Here is a 16534-nt window from a genome sequence, read left to right as displayed (position 1 = left end):
TAAAGCAGTTGCAAACCTTAAAGTGCTATAAAAATGATTTCCATTATGAGGATAACTTTCATCATTCTAAAATTCTATAAGCTTTATCAGCTTATAGTTGTTGGTTTGTGCCCCAATTATTTCTATATTTTGTATTTAGTTATCTACAATAAGTTATCTATAATAAATCTAATCTATAAATTATATCTAATTTTATCTATGCTTAATCTATCTATGGCAAATACTTTATGATCCTTAAAGCAGTATATAAACACAAGATATTATTATTATGTTGTTATTGTGCCCCCTCTCTGCTTATTAGAACATAAACTCCTTGAAAGTAAAGAATTGTTTAATTCCCTGCCTTTAAATTCCAAGTATTTTGCTTAGTGCCTAGCACACAGTAGGTGTTTAATAAATGCTCTAAGTTTCCATAGTCCATAAAGTCTAACATTCCAGGCTCTTTACTGCAAGGACTCCAATTTAGTTTTGTTTCACTTAAAACACTTTCCTCAAATGGACAGAGATATAAAATCATGGATTGAATGTAATGAAAGTTTACCAGCTACTTCCATTCAGCCATTAAGACTACGTCAAGTGTTACCTGATTTTTTTCAGACTTACTGCTAACATCTCTGAGAAGATTATGGAAAATGCTGGCTGTAAGGCTCCATTGACAATGGCACAGAGAGTTCCCACCACAAAGTAAGGCCATTCTGTCTTATTCAGCTTCAGGACTTTGAGAAAAGATACTGGAGGCACATCTGAATCCTAGAACACACAAAAAGCCAGAGAAATAGTGATTCAACACACAAATGAGTGTTTACATTCTAGGACCATCAAAGGACAATGACTTGCTAAGGACCTACTGTGTGCCCCGCACTATGATAATTGCTGTGGAAGAGAGGAAGTGGATGACATAGTAACAACCTGAAGGGACTTAAAATATAATTGAGAATATAAGCAGTACAGTCATTATTGTTAAAGAGAAAAAAAACACATAATAATGTGTTTGTTTATTTGTGTTCAGAATGGTGATTTCATTGGGAGAGGAAATTTCCTGTGAAGAAATATCATCTACCAATGAACTGTTGCTCAAATTATGGTTACAGTGAGTTGGCTGTGGGCATTAAGGGATTGGTATGTTCAACAAAAATATGTCTAATATGTGCCAGAGGCAACTATTGAACCCATGCCCCAGACTCCCCGTACCAGAAAATCTTTCCACTCTTTCAACACTATCTCCCAATATATTAATTACAAACTGAAAGAATTGGCTAATTTGTTTGAGTCTTTCTTTTTCTCCCTATTCTTATTATCCATATAGGCATGGGGAAGCAAGGTAAGTAGGTAAGAAGTGACAGCAAGAAAATACATGATTTCCCAGAATGCTAAAGATACAGTCAATTAGTGCTGAAAGGTACCTAGCAGGGACAACAGACTGGAGAAAGAAGTTAAGAAACAGACGGAGAAGAGGGAAAGACATTTGTATTATTAAGCAGATTTGAAATTTGTGGGCATGTAAAAGGCTGAAACTCTGAGTTGATGCACTGAGGTTGGACAGCCAAGCACTTAAGGCTAATTACCAATTGGACAATACTCTATCAGCTTATACTTGGAAAATGGCCCTTCCTACTACTCTGTGCTGGCTTAATCTTTTGGTGTATACAGAGAATTTGGGAAGGATTAGGGGTGGAGTAAGACAAGCCAGAGTTTTGGTGGTAGATGAGGAAGAAGAAGGTCTAGAAATCCTGTGTCCATTCCCTTCACTTCTACCCCTAAAGACCAAAAATAAAGACCAAGGACTTTTGCTTCTCCTGACTCCAGCTTATTTTAAGTTATCCAGGATGCTAACTTGGTCTTCACATGGGCATAAGGGTCATTTGACTCATTGGACCATCTGCCACAGAAGGAGAGCCAACTTACAAATTTCTCCTGAGGAAGGGAGAGGCCATTGTTTTGATACAGCAAAGTACCGGTGCTATGGGAATGGTGGAATTGAAAACTTAGGTGAGATAAAAATTACTGGCAATATCTAGAGCTCTATTATTAGAAAAGAGAGGAAAGAAGCAAGATAGTCACTCTGTCCATGGGGTCATGACTGTAGTAGGTGCAAAGCACTGATTTGTCCTATTGGCCTGTGAGCTTGATTTCTGGGAAATATAGCTACTCTCTGGGGGAGGAGGGAACCATTAAGACCATTGAATCATAACTATTCCTTATTAAATTAGCTAGGGAAATATTATAGAATAGCCCTATTTAGGCTACATCAGTCCTATCTCTGTCTCAAGGTAAATTTTTTTCTAGTTTTGTCTATCCTGAAAAAAAAAATTTATGATCAAATGCAATGGAAAAATTAGGCTATTTGTAGCAGCTCAGTTAGGTTGTTTATATATAAAAGACAAATTTATTGCTTGGGGGAAAATTAACACAAGACAAATTGAGGCCCAAGGCATAAGCATGACAGACTTGCTCAACACTATGGAGAAATCTAAAATGAAACCAAATGTTTCAGTAACAGGTGATAGGATGCATAAAGATGCCCACTAACTGCACAAGGTGTCCTAAATTTAAATAAAACTGTTTTCTGCTTTTCTTTCTAGCTCAGCTGAGGACAAAACAATAGAGAACAAGTTAACATTTCATCCAGAAGACTAGACATAAGAAAGCACTTTCTGATGAAGGAGGCTTTTTATCACTGAACTGTTTCCAAAGATAGCTATGGAATCTCTTTCTCTGAAGGTCTCAGACAACTCGAGGCATTAGCTTTCTCATTTCTAAAAATAAAAGGGTTAGTATTCAAGGTTTGGGTTTTTTTTTTCCAGATTTCCAATTCTCTTTTAATTTCAACGTTTCTGTTTCAGGTTATTTTCGATATTCAATTCAACAAACATTTCTTAAGCACCTGGGGACCAAAAACAAAAGTAAAGTAGCCTTTATTCTCAAGAAGTTTACATTCTACTGTAGCAATCTTTTGATGTAAAGGCAGGGTGGTGGCTGCCTCTACACTGCCTTTATTTATAGTGAGCTCTCACTTCTCTATGACAAAGATTCTCATATCTATTCTACAGTCCTAGTCTAGTTCTAGAGTTTCAGTCTCAGTACATCAATCACCTATAGACTGGTTAATCCAAAAATATTTCAAACTTAACATGTTCAATACTGAATTAATCTTTTCCTCAATTTTCCACCTCTTTTGAACCTCCTTTTTCTGTGGAGGGTTAACACCACCACCCTTCTAACCACCCAAATGTCCATTTCTGAACCCTCCTTTATTCATACCACTCAGTTGCCAAATCTTGTAGTTTCTATCTTCACAATAGCTCTTGCACCTTTGCTCTTCTGTCCACTCACACAATTACCACCTTACTTGGAGCCCTCATCATCTTTAGTAAGGATTCTTTCAAAATTTTTTACTCAGTGTCTTTGCCTCAAATTTCTCTTCCCTCCAATCTATTCTCCACATTGACGCCAAAATAGTTTTCCTAAAGTATAAACCCAACCATGTCATTCCCCTTCAAAATCAAGTATAAAATTCTTCTTTTTTTCTTATTTAAAGCCCTTTCTAACTTGACCCAATCCTTTGTTCTGGCTGCCCCACTTCTACCTCGTAGAATCCTTTGCTCCCTTTAAGAGTCAACTCTACGAGACTTCCTTGGTTTCCCACGCTACCCTTTCCAATGCTTATCCCAGAAACTACTGTATTTTTTCTCACAGTTACTTTGCTTCTGCCTTCCATCCTTTTCCCATATAGTTATAAACATAACAATATGAATATATAATATTCTTGTAGATGTACATATGTATGTATACATATCTTCCTCATTAGAATATAAGCTCTTTGAAGGCAAAGATTTTTTTGTGTGTGTCTACTACGTAATCCAAAACTTTTCACATGGTAGGGTTTTAAAAACAATATAGTCAACTAATAGAGTTAATAAATACTTGTAGATTTTATTTTGAATGTGAAGACTGAGAAATGTACCAAAGCCAAGAAAAAAAATGGAAATTAGTTTTCTTTCATTTTATGATGAGGTTAGACCATTATTGTAATCCATTTCTTTTCCAAGTAAATACACTAATTTGAGATCAAGATCAAGAACTCCTAAGAGGAGGGAAAGGGAGGGCTTCCCAACAAGTATGATTATATTGGCATCTCCTCCAAGCCCAACAAACAAATTAGGATGAAAATAATCTCATTTTTTTCTAATGATAATTAAATCAGAATTTTGAACATATTTTAGAATGTTTTTCCCCAAAAAATACAAACGTATCTTCCTTGATTGCTTCTTTTCAATATAGGAGTATTAAAATGAATGGTTAAACCATTCGAACGGGGATTTGAGGAGAAAAGAGACATGAAAGAAGCTGTAAGAGGAAAGAAAGAAAACAATCTCAGGATATGTTTGAGAAGGACAACAGCTTCATGCAGCATTCTGTTAAATTGGGGTCCAGAAAAACACTGGCTGTCCTTGTGGGTTGGATTACCATTTCCATTGACTTTTAAGACTATAGGGATAATTTTTTTGTTCAACTTCTCAAAGCAACTGCTTTTCCTGGTAGTCCCACCTAGTTGGGGTATTACTTACTAATGATCCCCCAAGTCACAGATGGCCAGGCCTTTACTTTGTTCTAATAACACAACCCAAATCTCCATGGAGAATTTCTAAGAATATATATTTTTGCTATGCTAAGATTTTTTAATGTAATTATTAGGTTTGCTAAATACAATTTCTTCTAACATAGTCCATAAGACACCTGTCTACAATTCAATATAAATGAGTATATTATTATCACTACTATTATTAATAATAATAGTTTGAAGATGATTTTATTCCCAAAGTACAAAGTGAATTGGAAAGCTCTGGTATCCAAGACATAATCATGAATGCTGGGCTTGTTTTTCAACTTCTATGTCTAAACATTCTGAAAATTAGAAAAAATAATTAAGATATCTCTAAGTCACAGAATTAGGAGTCCAGGAATTCATTTAAAAACTTAAGTTTAGTTATTTTAGTAAAAATTAAATCTTATAATTTGCTAAGACTGTGGGAATACCTTGCATTTTGATAACTGTATTTCAGTATAATTCGTTTCCTTTTTTATTCCATGTATTATATTTTAGGCCCATAAAGTGTCCTTCTAAGCAGGGGTCCACAGGCTTCAACAGCATCCAAAGTCTCCATGACACAAAAAAAGCTAATAGTTACTGAGGTCAAAGACTCCACAAATAATGTTACCATTATATTTTGAATTGGAATGAATGAACTTACAAGCTCTTCTGGAGCTACATCAAAGCTATTCTGATGTTTTCGTGAATTTCTAAAACTTTTGTGTGTGGAATTCCTAAAAAGGCGAGATTTCAGGCCATTTGGTGCCATTCCAGTGGCATTCTCATCTTTTAATTCAACTTCAAATTCTTCTGATTGGATCTGGTTTCCTGATGTCTGAAAGAAATACAAAGTAAAGTTATGAAAGGGTTTTGCTTGTGTAATTTAGAGTTTACAAATATAATTATATTCCAGATTAAGAAACTTAAAATTTTAAGGTTATGTGGTATTAGTAGGAACAGCTGTACTCTGAGGGAGAACGGCAGGATTCTAATATGGGCTCTGCCCCCATCACTTGGAGGAACTTGCTTAACTTGTCCAAGTTTAATTACTCCTTAAATAAAATGGGGACAAACATACATACATGCAACACAGCAATTCTAGATTCAAATCCTACCTCACATTTATCCACATGCAAATAAATCTCTTAATATTTCTGAGTCCCATTTTCCTCATCTATAAATGGAGACTAATAAGATCCATAATGTCTAGCTCATAAGGATGTTGACAGAATGAAAAAAAATGTAAATAAATCTTAATTACTCCGCAAATGTCAGCCTAATCACAAATGAATGGATGAATAAATGAAATAGCACTTGTTAAATGCTTACTTTGTGCTGAGTACTGTGCTAATATAAATGCAAAGGTCCTTATCCTAAAGATATTTATAACAAAAAAAGTAATTTACATAATAATAGTAAAAGCTCATATCTTAAGATTTGTTGGAACTTTCTATATACATTAATATCATTTGATTCATATTGACAACCCATAATTATCCCCAATTTGCCAATGATGAAATTGAATTTCAGAGAAGTTAAATGATTTGCCTGGGATCACACAATAAGTTTCTGAATTGGTATTTGAACTCATTTCTTGTTGACTACAGGTCCAACATTCTAGTTCTTTAAGGATTACAAATCATCATATGAGATTTGTAAGTCTTAAGATGTTGTTATGAGGAGCAAAGGAAATAATTAATATATGTGAATGCATTTTGTAACCCTCAAGACTAGAATGAGTGATCTCAGCTTCCTTGTAGCTCCCAAAGCATTTCATTGACTTTCTTTGGTGCGTGAAATAACCTCCCTCCCCATGTCAGCCACTTGACTTTCTTGATTCCCTTCAGGACTCAGTTCAAAACTTGCCTTTTGCAAGAGGCCTTTCCTGCTCACCCCAGGCTCATCCCCAAGTCTTCTCTCTGGGATTACCTTGCAATGTCTAGAACTTGAATGCATGGACTAGATTTCTACCTTTCTTTATGTTCCCAGCACTTAGAATAATGCAAGGCACCTAGAAACTGACTGCTTTGGAAACTGAAACAAATCTACTAAGGACCTTGTAATTCTGATATGTTTATTTTAAACTGGGCATTAAAATGGAAACAAAATGGATAAAAGAACTGACATTTACTCAACATGCAATAGTTGATTCCAAATTTAATCTCAGAAAGTAACAAAAGACAACAAATAAAGAAAACAACAACAAAAAACCCCAGCAACTAATAAATAACAAGGGGCAGAAAGGCAAAAATGCTTTTGGAGCACTGGAAGTCTTGAGAATCCTTTTTTTCCAAATGCCATGTATTTTTTAGGAAGCCCTGTAATTTCCTGATTTCAAAACATATCACACAGCTTTCATGAAATCTGAAAGTCGGGAATGACTTGGGAAGATTTTTACAAGAATATTCTTTCTCTCTTTTACAGCTAGGGAAAATTGAACCACAGGGCACAGTCACCACCCAGGGGATGTATCAGGTACTGCTGTACACACCTGGATGAGAATAGAGAATATTTGAGCTCTGAACTGACTGAATCTTAGCTTTTACTAGGTCTTGGGTAATTTCCTTATAAATATATTATCACTCTCAGAATCTTAGGACAACTTGATAATAAAAATGATTGTTAATATAATCAGAGTTTTTGAAGCACTAAAATATTATTGCCTTTGAACCTTACAACAATTCGTAAGGTAAGGGTAAGGAACCTGAGGCTAAGAGAGATTTAGTGTTTTACCCCATACCCTTGTCATCACAGGTCTTGTCCTATATTGTGTATCGTAGCTTCCTTTATCAATGTCTTATCCCTCAATAAAGACTGTACATTCCATGAATAGGACTCTGTTTTATCCAAATATGTCTCAGCTAAACTTTTCATCTCTCCTCAGCTAGCATGGAGTTTTAAATGTAGCAAATCAAATGAGATAACATTTACAAAGCAGTAAGCATTAAAGCATTTTATAAATGCAAAATATTACTAGCAGCAGAGGGCACAAAGTAAATATTGGTCAATTTTGCTGACTATATTACAAAGTGAACCTAAGTTTAGGTTTAGCCAAAGGCTGCCATACTTTTGTATACATAGATGGTAGTCTATGGGCATGTGTATATATAATAGAAATGAAAGAAATGTACCTTACAATACTATACAATAACTACAAAAGAGTATAATGGATAGAATTTAAAGTTCTCTGATTCTGCTTGTTATCATTTCCTTATTAATTGATTTATTAAATACTTATATTATACCTATTCATAAAATCAAAGAATTCACATTTGGAAAAGATCTAGTGGACAGAGTACTGTTTCTGATGGCAGAGAATCCAGTTTAAATTCTGATGAATATTTCCTGTGTGATCCTATATCAGAAGAGATTTAACAGTTTCCTCATCAATAAAATGAGGTCACATGTGCATGTGACTTCATCAGTATGACAAAACCCTCTGTACCTGTGCAGTATGAGCATTTGTATTGCAAGTTAGAGTCTCAGAGGCTTGCCTTGGGCACTGAAAGCTTGTGCCTTTTCCAGTCTTCAGTGATCGGAAGCCCCATTTGAGTTCACAAATGGGGTCTGAGATGGGTTATACTACCTCACTCACATATATATGAACATAAAAATGTAAATGCATATAAATATACAAATAAAAATTTTAAGAAAAAATTTCTTTTTACTTTTGAAGAAAACTTAGTTTTTCTCCAACTCTCTCTGCTTCATTCACTGTCTTCAGTGAATTATTATTTTTAGGGTAGTTAGGTGTCAGAGTAGGTAGAATACTAGACCTGGAGAGTAGAAGATCTGAATTCAAATCTGAAAACTGCATTATCCTAGGCAAGTCACTTCATACTACCTCAATTTCCTCATTTGTAAAATGATAATAATAATAAAAGCTTTTACCTCCCAGGGCTGTTGGAAAGATCAAATGAGATATTTATAAAATGTCTGCAAACTTGAAAGTAGTATATAAATGCTAGTTTGTTGTTGTTGTTGTTCATCTTAGGTATTTCAGTAACCATTTCAAAGTGTACAATTATTATTATTATTATTATTAATTATTATTATTATTATTATTTGCTGAGGCAATTGGGATTAAGTTACTTGCCTCGGGTCACACAACTAAGCAGTGTTAAGTGTCTGAGGCCACATTTGAACTCAGGTCCTCTTGATTTCAGGGCTGGTGTTCTGTCCACTGCACCACCTAGCTGCCCCAAAGTGTACAATTTTTTACAGTTTCTCCATCCATCTTTCCCTTTTACCAGGTATTATTGTCGATCTGCTACTGAATAATCCTTCACATGTAAGCTCCTGGTTTATAGAATCAGGAGTGGAACGCTTTAGAAAAATCAAGCAGGGGAGTTACTAGAGGAGCAATACCTGCATGTTAACAAGTTTGAAGTAAACCCCTTCCCTTTTCATCAGCTCACTGTGGCTCCCTTGTTCGGTAATGACACCATCCTCAAAACCAGCTATGACATCTGCATTTCGAATTGTAGACAAACGATGAGCTATCACAATGGTAGTTCTACCTTCTCTTGCCTGGAAAAAGGAGAGAAAGGAAGAGAAAGAGAAAGTGGAGTGTGTGGGAGATGGAGAAAGATAATGGAAACAAAAGCTTCACTTTGTACCAGTTATTATATTATAACAGTAACTACAAAAGAATATTGTTCATATCTCATCATAAAGGTTAGAACTTGAAGTTCTCTGATTCTGCTTGTTACCATTACTTCCTCATTAATTGATATAATAAATATTTATATTATGCTTAGTAATAAAATCATAGAATTCACAGTTGGAATAGATCTAGTGGATAGAACACTTTTTCTGATGTCAGAGAATCCAAATCCAAATTCTGGTAATTACTTCCTAGGCTAGCGATTTAACAATTTCCTAATTTATAAAATGTCACATTACATGTTCTCAGGTCTTTTACCACTTTGGTTCTATGATACTCTAATCTAATCCAACTTCATTTTATAGTCAAGGAAACAGACTCAAAGAGGCTAAATACTTGCTCAAAATTAACCACTTGGTAATTTGGCTTGAAGTAGAAGCCTGAGCTAAGTTTTGGTTCCCAATATTATGGGAGTAGTAGTCTACAAACAAGTGTGGTAGAACTGGGTTTGGAATCTGGAAATAAGAATTCTGCGATCAGCTCTGAAATTTTCTAACATTTTGATCAAGAACAAATCACTTGACCTACCTGTGCCATGGCTCCCTCATCTGCAGAGTAAGGAAGCATAAGAACCTTGTGACCACCTCATAAGGTTGTTGTAAGGAAAGTGATTTCTGAACTTTAAAGCATTATAAAAACATAATAGATGGACATAGATAGACATCAATGGTGCTTGCAGAGATACTGAATAATCTCCTGAAAAATTCAGTTTTTCAAGTGTTGATTTAATTACTTGATGAGGCTCCAGAATTCTTTATGAAGGGTTTCTAAGAGGCATGATATCTTCCATCACCTCTTGTATACAAAATCTTAGTTAATGCCTTGAAGGGCATTTAGTTTTTAAGGATTGCATTTGAACAGGACAATATGGTTATTGCCCCAAATGCTCCCAAATAGCCAAGAGAACTGACTACCAGAGGAGGCTGTTTAAGACCCCTGGCTTTATTCCTCATCTCCCCCTTCTGGAGATTTTTCTCTCTCACATTTTGAGGCACTGGTACCTTTGTGTACACATCTCAGTCATCCTTGATGGATTTTTATCCTCATTAAATCCACTAACTAAGAGTCCTAGGCCCTTTTCTCTCTGACCTCTATACTGTATTATGTGATGATCCCATCAACTCTATTGGTTCAATTGTCTCTATACAGATGATTTTGAAATCTGTGTATGGAGCCCTGTTGAACTCCTGATGCTCAACTTCATTACAAATATCTTGAAGTGAATGTTCTTCAGGCATCTCAAACTCAACTGTCTAATTCATTGTCTTTCCCCAAAAATTCTCCCCTCTTTTGAACTTCCCTATTTCTGTTGAGGGTACCATCATCCTTCCTGTGGCTCAAGCTCACTGACCCTAACTTTCACTCATCCCATACATCAAATCTTCTGTCATTTCCACCTTCACATCTCTTATCTATGTCTCCCCTCTCCTCAGAGAGATTTTAATACAAGCTCCTATCACCTCTCACCTGACAGTTGCAACAGATTTCTAATTGGTCCCCTTGCCTCAAGTCCATGCTCTCTCCAATCCATAATACATCCTCAACTTAGCTTCCAATGCATTTTCTTTAAAGTACAGTTTGCCCATGCTACCTCCCTAAAAGAGCTCAAGTGGTTCCTCCTTATTACCCCCAGGATCAAATATAAGGTTTTTGCTGGCTGCTTCTGGCTGTCTCCCCAAACCTGGGGAATTAGGTGCTTCCTAAAGTCATTTCTATGGCACAATCAAAGGAACCATGTGACCAGTGAGAAGGACATTTTCCCTCTCATCAGCCACAGAAGACAGAAGCAACATGCCATGTGCTGTACTGATGATATGGTTTTCAGGGGAGAGAACCTGATTTTCATTCCTAACTCAACAACTCACTGTGGCCTGTGTGACCCTGGGCAGCTGAACTAACTTTAGCATCTTCATCAACAAAATAAATGAGCTGGACTGAGTGGCCCTCAAGATTTCTTCCAGCCTTCAACATCTGATTGCTTAATTCATTTCACCTTTAAAGCTTGGTACAGTGCTCTTTGAAATGGATCAGCACAGAATCTCTTATGACATCAGTCTTTTCCATTTTGATTTTAACATTAATCTTAGGATATAAACTCCAAAGTCCCATAAATATATAGGCTAGAGCAGGAGTTCTCAAACTATGACCTGCGGGTTAGATGCGGCCCGCTGAGGATGTTTATGTGGACAGCAGGGTTATGGCAAATGGGATGAGGGGCGGAGACAGTGTGAGCTTTTGTTTTACTGCGGTCCGGCCCTCCCACAGTCAGAGGGACAGAGAACTGGCCCCTATTTAAAAAGTTTGAGGACCACTGGCCTAGAGCAATGCTGAAAGCGGATAGAACTCACCATCTATAACCTGAACTTCAATCAGAAGAGGAGTCCATTTTTCATTTATCCACTGGTTTACCAATCTAGACTTGGAAAGCAAGACTATCTTTGTTTTCTCCCAACATGGTAGTTTGTGCTGCTTATCTTGGGTTTTTTTTTTCAGATGCACTGACCTTATCCAGAGCAGCTTGCACCTCTGATTCACTCTCAGTATCCAAGGCTGATGTTGCCTCATCAAGCAGAAGGATCTTGGGATTCCGAACCAGAGCTCGCGCAATTGCTATTCTCTGCTTCTGACCTCCGCTCAGCTGGGCCCCCCTTTCTCCAACGAGTGTGTCGAATTTCTGTTAACACAGAGAGAAGTTGAAGGAGTAGCAAGAGGTGAGAGTCTGGGTTTTGAAGTCAGGAAGCTCTGAGTTCAAATCCTGCCTGACACTTATTATTTGTGACCTTCAGCAAGTCACTTCTCCCAACCTCAGTTTCCTCATAAGGATAATAATAGCTTCTACTTCCCAGGGTCAGGAGAACTGGGTTTAAGGCCTGCCTTTGATGTATATACTATGATTCTCCAACTCTCTAACACTAGAGGTTGCAGAGGAGGTACCAACCTGTATTGGTGGAAGAAGTTTTGTCACCAGGGAGATCACTATATCATTGAAATCACAAGCTCAAATCTAATTCCTGTCACTAATAAAAGATTAATAGAACATGATCAGATGTATCATTCTGTGCTATGCAAAGTTTGGGGGATGTACCTTAAACTTCAGCTAGATTAATTCTATTGATTTATTTAGCAAGACATCTCTAACCTCTAAATAGAATACTGAGCCATCTTATGTTAAATGCAGGTTTTCAAAAAATCACTGCTCAAGGTCTTGTTTAATTGTTTTTAGGGACTGCACATTTTTGAGTTGGGGAACCCTCCAGGAAGTAATGAGAATAATTACAACGATAATAGCTGATAATAACAGCTAATCTTTTGATAGCATTTAATATGGATCAGGTATTGTGCTAAACACATTTCAAATATCATTTCATTAGATCTTCCCAACAATCTAGCAAAGTAGGTGCTATGATTATCCCCATTTCACAGGTGAGGAAACTGAGGAAGACAGAGGTTAAGTACCTTGCCTTGGTTCACACAGCTTGTAAGTATCTGAGGCTAGATCAGAATCCAAGACAGTGCCCATGTAGTTGCCTCTATATAAATCAATACATTTTAAAAATGACTACACCATCTATCTTTTTACCTCTGGTAGTTTCATGATGAAGTCATAGGCATTAGCATCTTTTACAGCTTTCTTGACCTCGTCCATGGTGGCATCTTCCCTGCCATAGCGAATGTTTTCAGCAATCGTGGTAGCGAATAGCACCGGTTCCTGACTCACGACTCCAATTATTTCCCTCAGATACCTGACATTTAGAGTTCGAATATCTTGCCCATCAATGTTGATCTGCAAGAAAAAAAAATGCCCCTGTCCAAAACCTGAGATTGACCACTGAGAAATGCCAGCCATCATTCCACCGTCAGTCAGTTTGGGGCAGATCAATGCATTTCAGTGAAAATAATACAAGGAAGCAACATTTTTTAAGCAAAAAAGAATTTTTGTTAAGGAGGGAAAAATCTATATTTTGTTGTTTTGTTCTCCCATTTAGGGAGTGAACAACCACCACACCAAAAAAACTAGATGTGTTAAATTGGGTTTTACCACCTCTTCCTTAGGAGGCTGTCTTTATTATTCCTACAACATCTCCAATATTAAAGAAAGTCAAAGTTTCTGTCAACCTAGATGTCCTAGTCAGAGTGCTAATAATATTACTAATCACTAATTTGTGCCTGCAAATTTTTCTCAGATACCCACTGACCAGAGGAAGCTGATCTTCCCTTCGCAGTGTGAATGGCAGGGTGGTAAGATATGGAGTTGAACTTTTATGGCTAAGTGACTGAAACAAGATTCTATGACTCCTGTGTACCCTGGGTAAATAATTTATGTAACTTGATGTTGTCCATTCATTTGCAGTTGTGTCCAAATCTTTGTAACTCCATTTGGAGTTTTCTTGGCAAAGATACTGAAGTAGTTTATAATTTCGTTCTCCACCTCATTTTGCAGATGAGGAAACTGATGCAAATGGGATTAAGTGATTTGCCACTTAGCTGCCCAATTTATGTAGCAGTTTAACATTTGAAAAGTCCTTAGAAATGTTCTCATGTGATCTTCACAACATCCCAGAGAGGATGGTGCTATTAATATCCCCATTTTGTAAATGAGGAAACTGAGGCACAGAGGGCTCATTTTTGAACTTAAGTTAACTTAGCCATGATCATATAATTTCTAAGTGTCCCACACAGGATTTGAAGTCAGATCTTTCTAACTCTAAATCCTGCACTTTATCCATGAAACTTGACTGCCACAAACTATGTAAACAAAATAACTACTAACTGCACTATCATTTCACCTTTCTTAAACAAGATAAGTATATTTGGTGATTACTGCTACTGTTCAAAGCTTTTGGCAATAGGGAAATCTCATACGGGGGTCTTACCGTGCCCTCCAGAGGGTCATACAGTCTCTGTATCAATTGAACAGTTGTACTTTTGCCACAGCCACTGTTACCAACCAGGGCTACTGTTTGTCCACTGTTAACCTTGAGATTGATTCCCTTTAAAATCTACACAGGAAAAAGGAACATCTATTACGCCACTCCAATATGCAACCCAAGAGACTTGAATTTTTTAAATCATTAAACAAGTGAATAAATTTTTATTTATTTTTTAAAAATTTGTTCAATTGTATTTTAAAAATTGTGTTCAATGTGTCCAAAAAAACTTCAAATAAAATATTAACCATAATTATGCTCATATAATTAAGCAATCATTTTTCAGGAAGAAATGCTTCTTCAGATTAATTACAGTACCTTGACATCAGCTCGGGAAGGATATGAGAAGTGAACATTTCTGAACTCCAGATTCCCCTTGATGTGGTCCGGTTTATGACCAATCTCAGAAAAACTGTCAATTTTAGGATTCTAAGTAAAACAAATGCCACAGGAAATTGCATTGACTATTTTTATACAGAGAACTATTATTTCTACTTTCTAAGTCCAGTCAGATTAATTGTATGCAATTACATAGTCACAACATCTTCATTATGCATCAAACATCCAAGTTATTCACAACTGCCAGTTTTTGAGACTGTTCAGCACAGTAGTCTTTCTGAAAAGAAAATGTGACCATGTCTCCCTCCTGTAATTAAAAAATTCCAGTGTTTTTTTTTTTACCTTTAGCATCAGATATAAAATCTTTTGTTTGATGTCCAAAGCCTTTTATAATCTAGTCCCTTCCTACCTTGCCAGTCTTTTTTAAATTAAATTTTATTACTCCTTTTAAAAATTATCATTTACTGCTCTTTTCTTTTTGAGTTCCAAATTCTCTCCTCTCCTACACCCATTGAGAAATAATAATCATACATGAGAAATCATATAAAACATATTTCTATAATAGTCATATTACCAAAAAAAGTGAGAAAATTTTACTTCAATGTGTACTCAGAGTTCATCAGTTCTCTCTCTGGAGATGAATAATTTTTTTTTCCATCATGAGTCCTTTGGAATTATCTCAGATCATTGTTTTGATCAGAATAGCCAAATCTTTCACAGTTGAAGGCCATATTACAACATAGCTGTAACTGTGTACAATGATTTGGTTATTCTCCCTTCATTTTGCCTGAGTTCATGCAGGCCTTATTTTTTTTTCAGAAACTGCCATACATCAGAACTTGCTTGGTCATTTCCCAAATGATAGGTATCCACTAAATTTCTAATTCTTTGCCACTATAAAAAGAGCTGCTAATAATATTTTTCATATGCATATATTTTTTTCCCTTTTCCTTTTTTTCAATATCTTTAGGGGCATAGACTAATAATGGTATTACTGAGTCAAAGAATATATGCAGTTTTATAGCCCAATGATTCACAACTGGTTCACAACTCTACTAGATTTAATGATTTGACTGGCTCACAACTCTATTAGATTTATTAGTGAAGCAATTTTCCCTCATCCCCTCCAGCATGTCATTTGATAGTTATAAGATAGTACCTTAGAATTATTTCAAATTGTCTTTCTCTAATTTTTTTTTATTGGCTACAAAGAGTTTTGATTTTTTTCTTTTAAAAACTGCCCATTTATATCATTTGACTATTTATCAGTTGGGGAATAGCTCTTTTTATTTTATAAATTTGATTAAGTTTCCTATATATTTGAAAAATAAAGTCTTTACCAGAGAAACTTGCTGCAAAAATTGTTATATAACTTCATCATTTATGGTACAATTGAACAAGATGTAGTTTCCTTGATTATGTTTTTTACTTAGGTCTTCTGCTTGGTCTGCGATTTTGATTGATACCTCTGCCTTTTTAATTTCAGCTGAAATGTAGGAGATTTTGTTCCAGCCCTTTATTTTAACTGTGTATCTTTCTGATTCAAGTGTGTCTCCTGAAAACCACATACAGTTGGATTCTGGTTTCTAATCTGCTATCTGCTTCTCATTTGTGGGTAAGCTCATGCCATTCACATTCACAGTTACCATTACTGTGTATTTCCCTCTATGCAATTTTCTTCTTTTTGTCCTTCTATCTCCCATTTTTCTGTCCATACTCAAAAGTTTTTTTTTTTGCTTCTGACTCCTGCCTTCCTTAATTCATCCTTCCTTTTATGATTACCTCCCTCCCCCCATGTCTTATTCTCTTCTCTATTTCCCTTTTAAATGAGATATATTTTATATCCAATTGAATGCTTATATATATATATATATATATATATACATATATATATATATGTATATGTATATATGTATTCTTCCCTCTTAGAACCTATTAATTTTTCCCTTGAAAGATTATACTTGTTTTTCTGGGTAAGTTATTTTGATTATAATCCTAGCTCCTTTATTT

General features: G+C 35.8%; 1 protein-coding gene across 7 annotated transcripts in view; it reads right to left on the bottom strand.

Moving 5' to 3' along the window:
* LOC141542352 (phosphatidylcholine translocator ABCB4) overlaps window positions 1–16534 on the bottom strand; it is a 109258-nt gene that overhangs the window by 38080 nt on the left and 54644 nt on the right. For all 7 annotated transcript variants that reach the window (XM_074266647.1, XM_074266652.1, XM_074266646.1 and 4 more), the window contains 7 exons: window positions 14504–14614; window positions 14132–14257; window positions 12838–13041; window positions 11761–11931; window positions 8960–9121; window positions 5253–5426; window positions 604–750 (listed from right to left, as the gene is read on the bottom strand). In XM_074266647.1, coding sequence (XP_074122748.1) covers window positions 604–750; window positions 5253–5426; window positions 8960–9121; window positions 11761–11931; window positions 12838–13041; window positions 14132–14257; window positions 14504–14614 — 1095 coding nt within the window. The remainder of the gene's footprint in view (window positions 1–603; window positions 751–5252; window positions 5427–8959; window positions 9122–11760; window positions 11932–12837; window positions 13042–14131; window positions 14258–14503; window positions 14615–16534) is intronic.

The sequence above is a fragment of the Sminthopsis crassicaudata genome, chromosome 5 (assembly GCF_048593235.1).
Source record: "Sminthopsis crassicaudata isolate SCR6 chromosome 5, ASM4859323v1, whole genome shotgun sequence".
In the NCBI taxonomy this organism is placed as follows: domain Eukaryota; kingdom Metazoa; phylum Chordata; class Mammalia; order Dasyuromorphia; family Dasyuridae; genus Sminthopsis; species Sminthopsis crassicaudata.
Note: the sequence above shows the minus strand (reverse complement) of the source record. Positions and strands in the feature narration are given on the sequence as shown.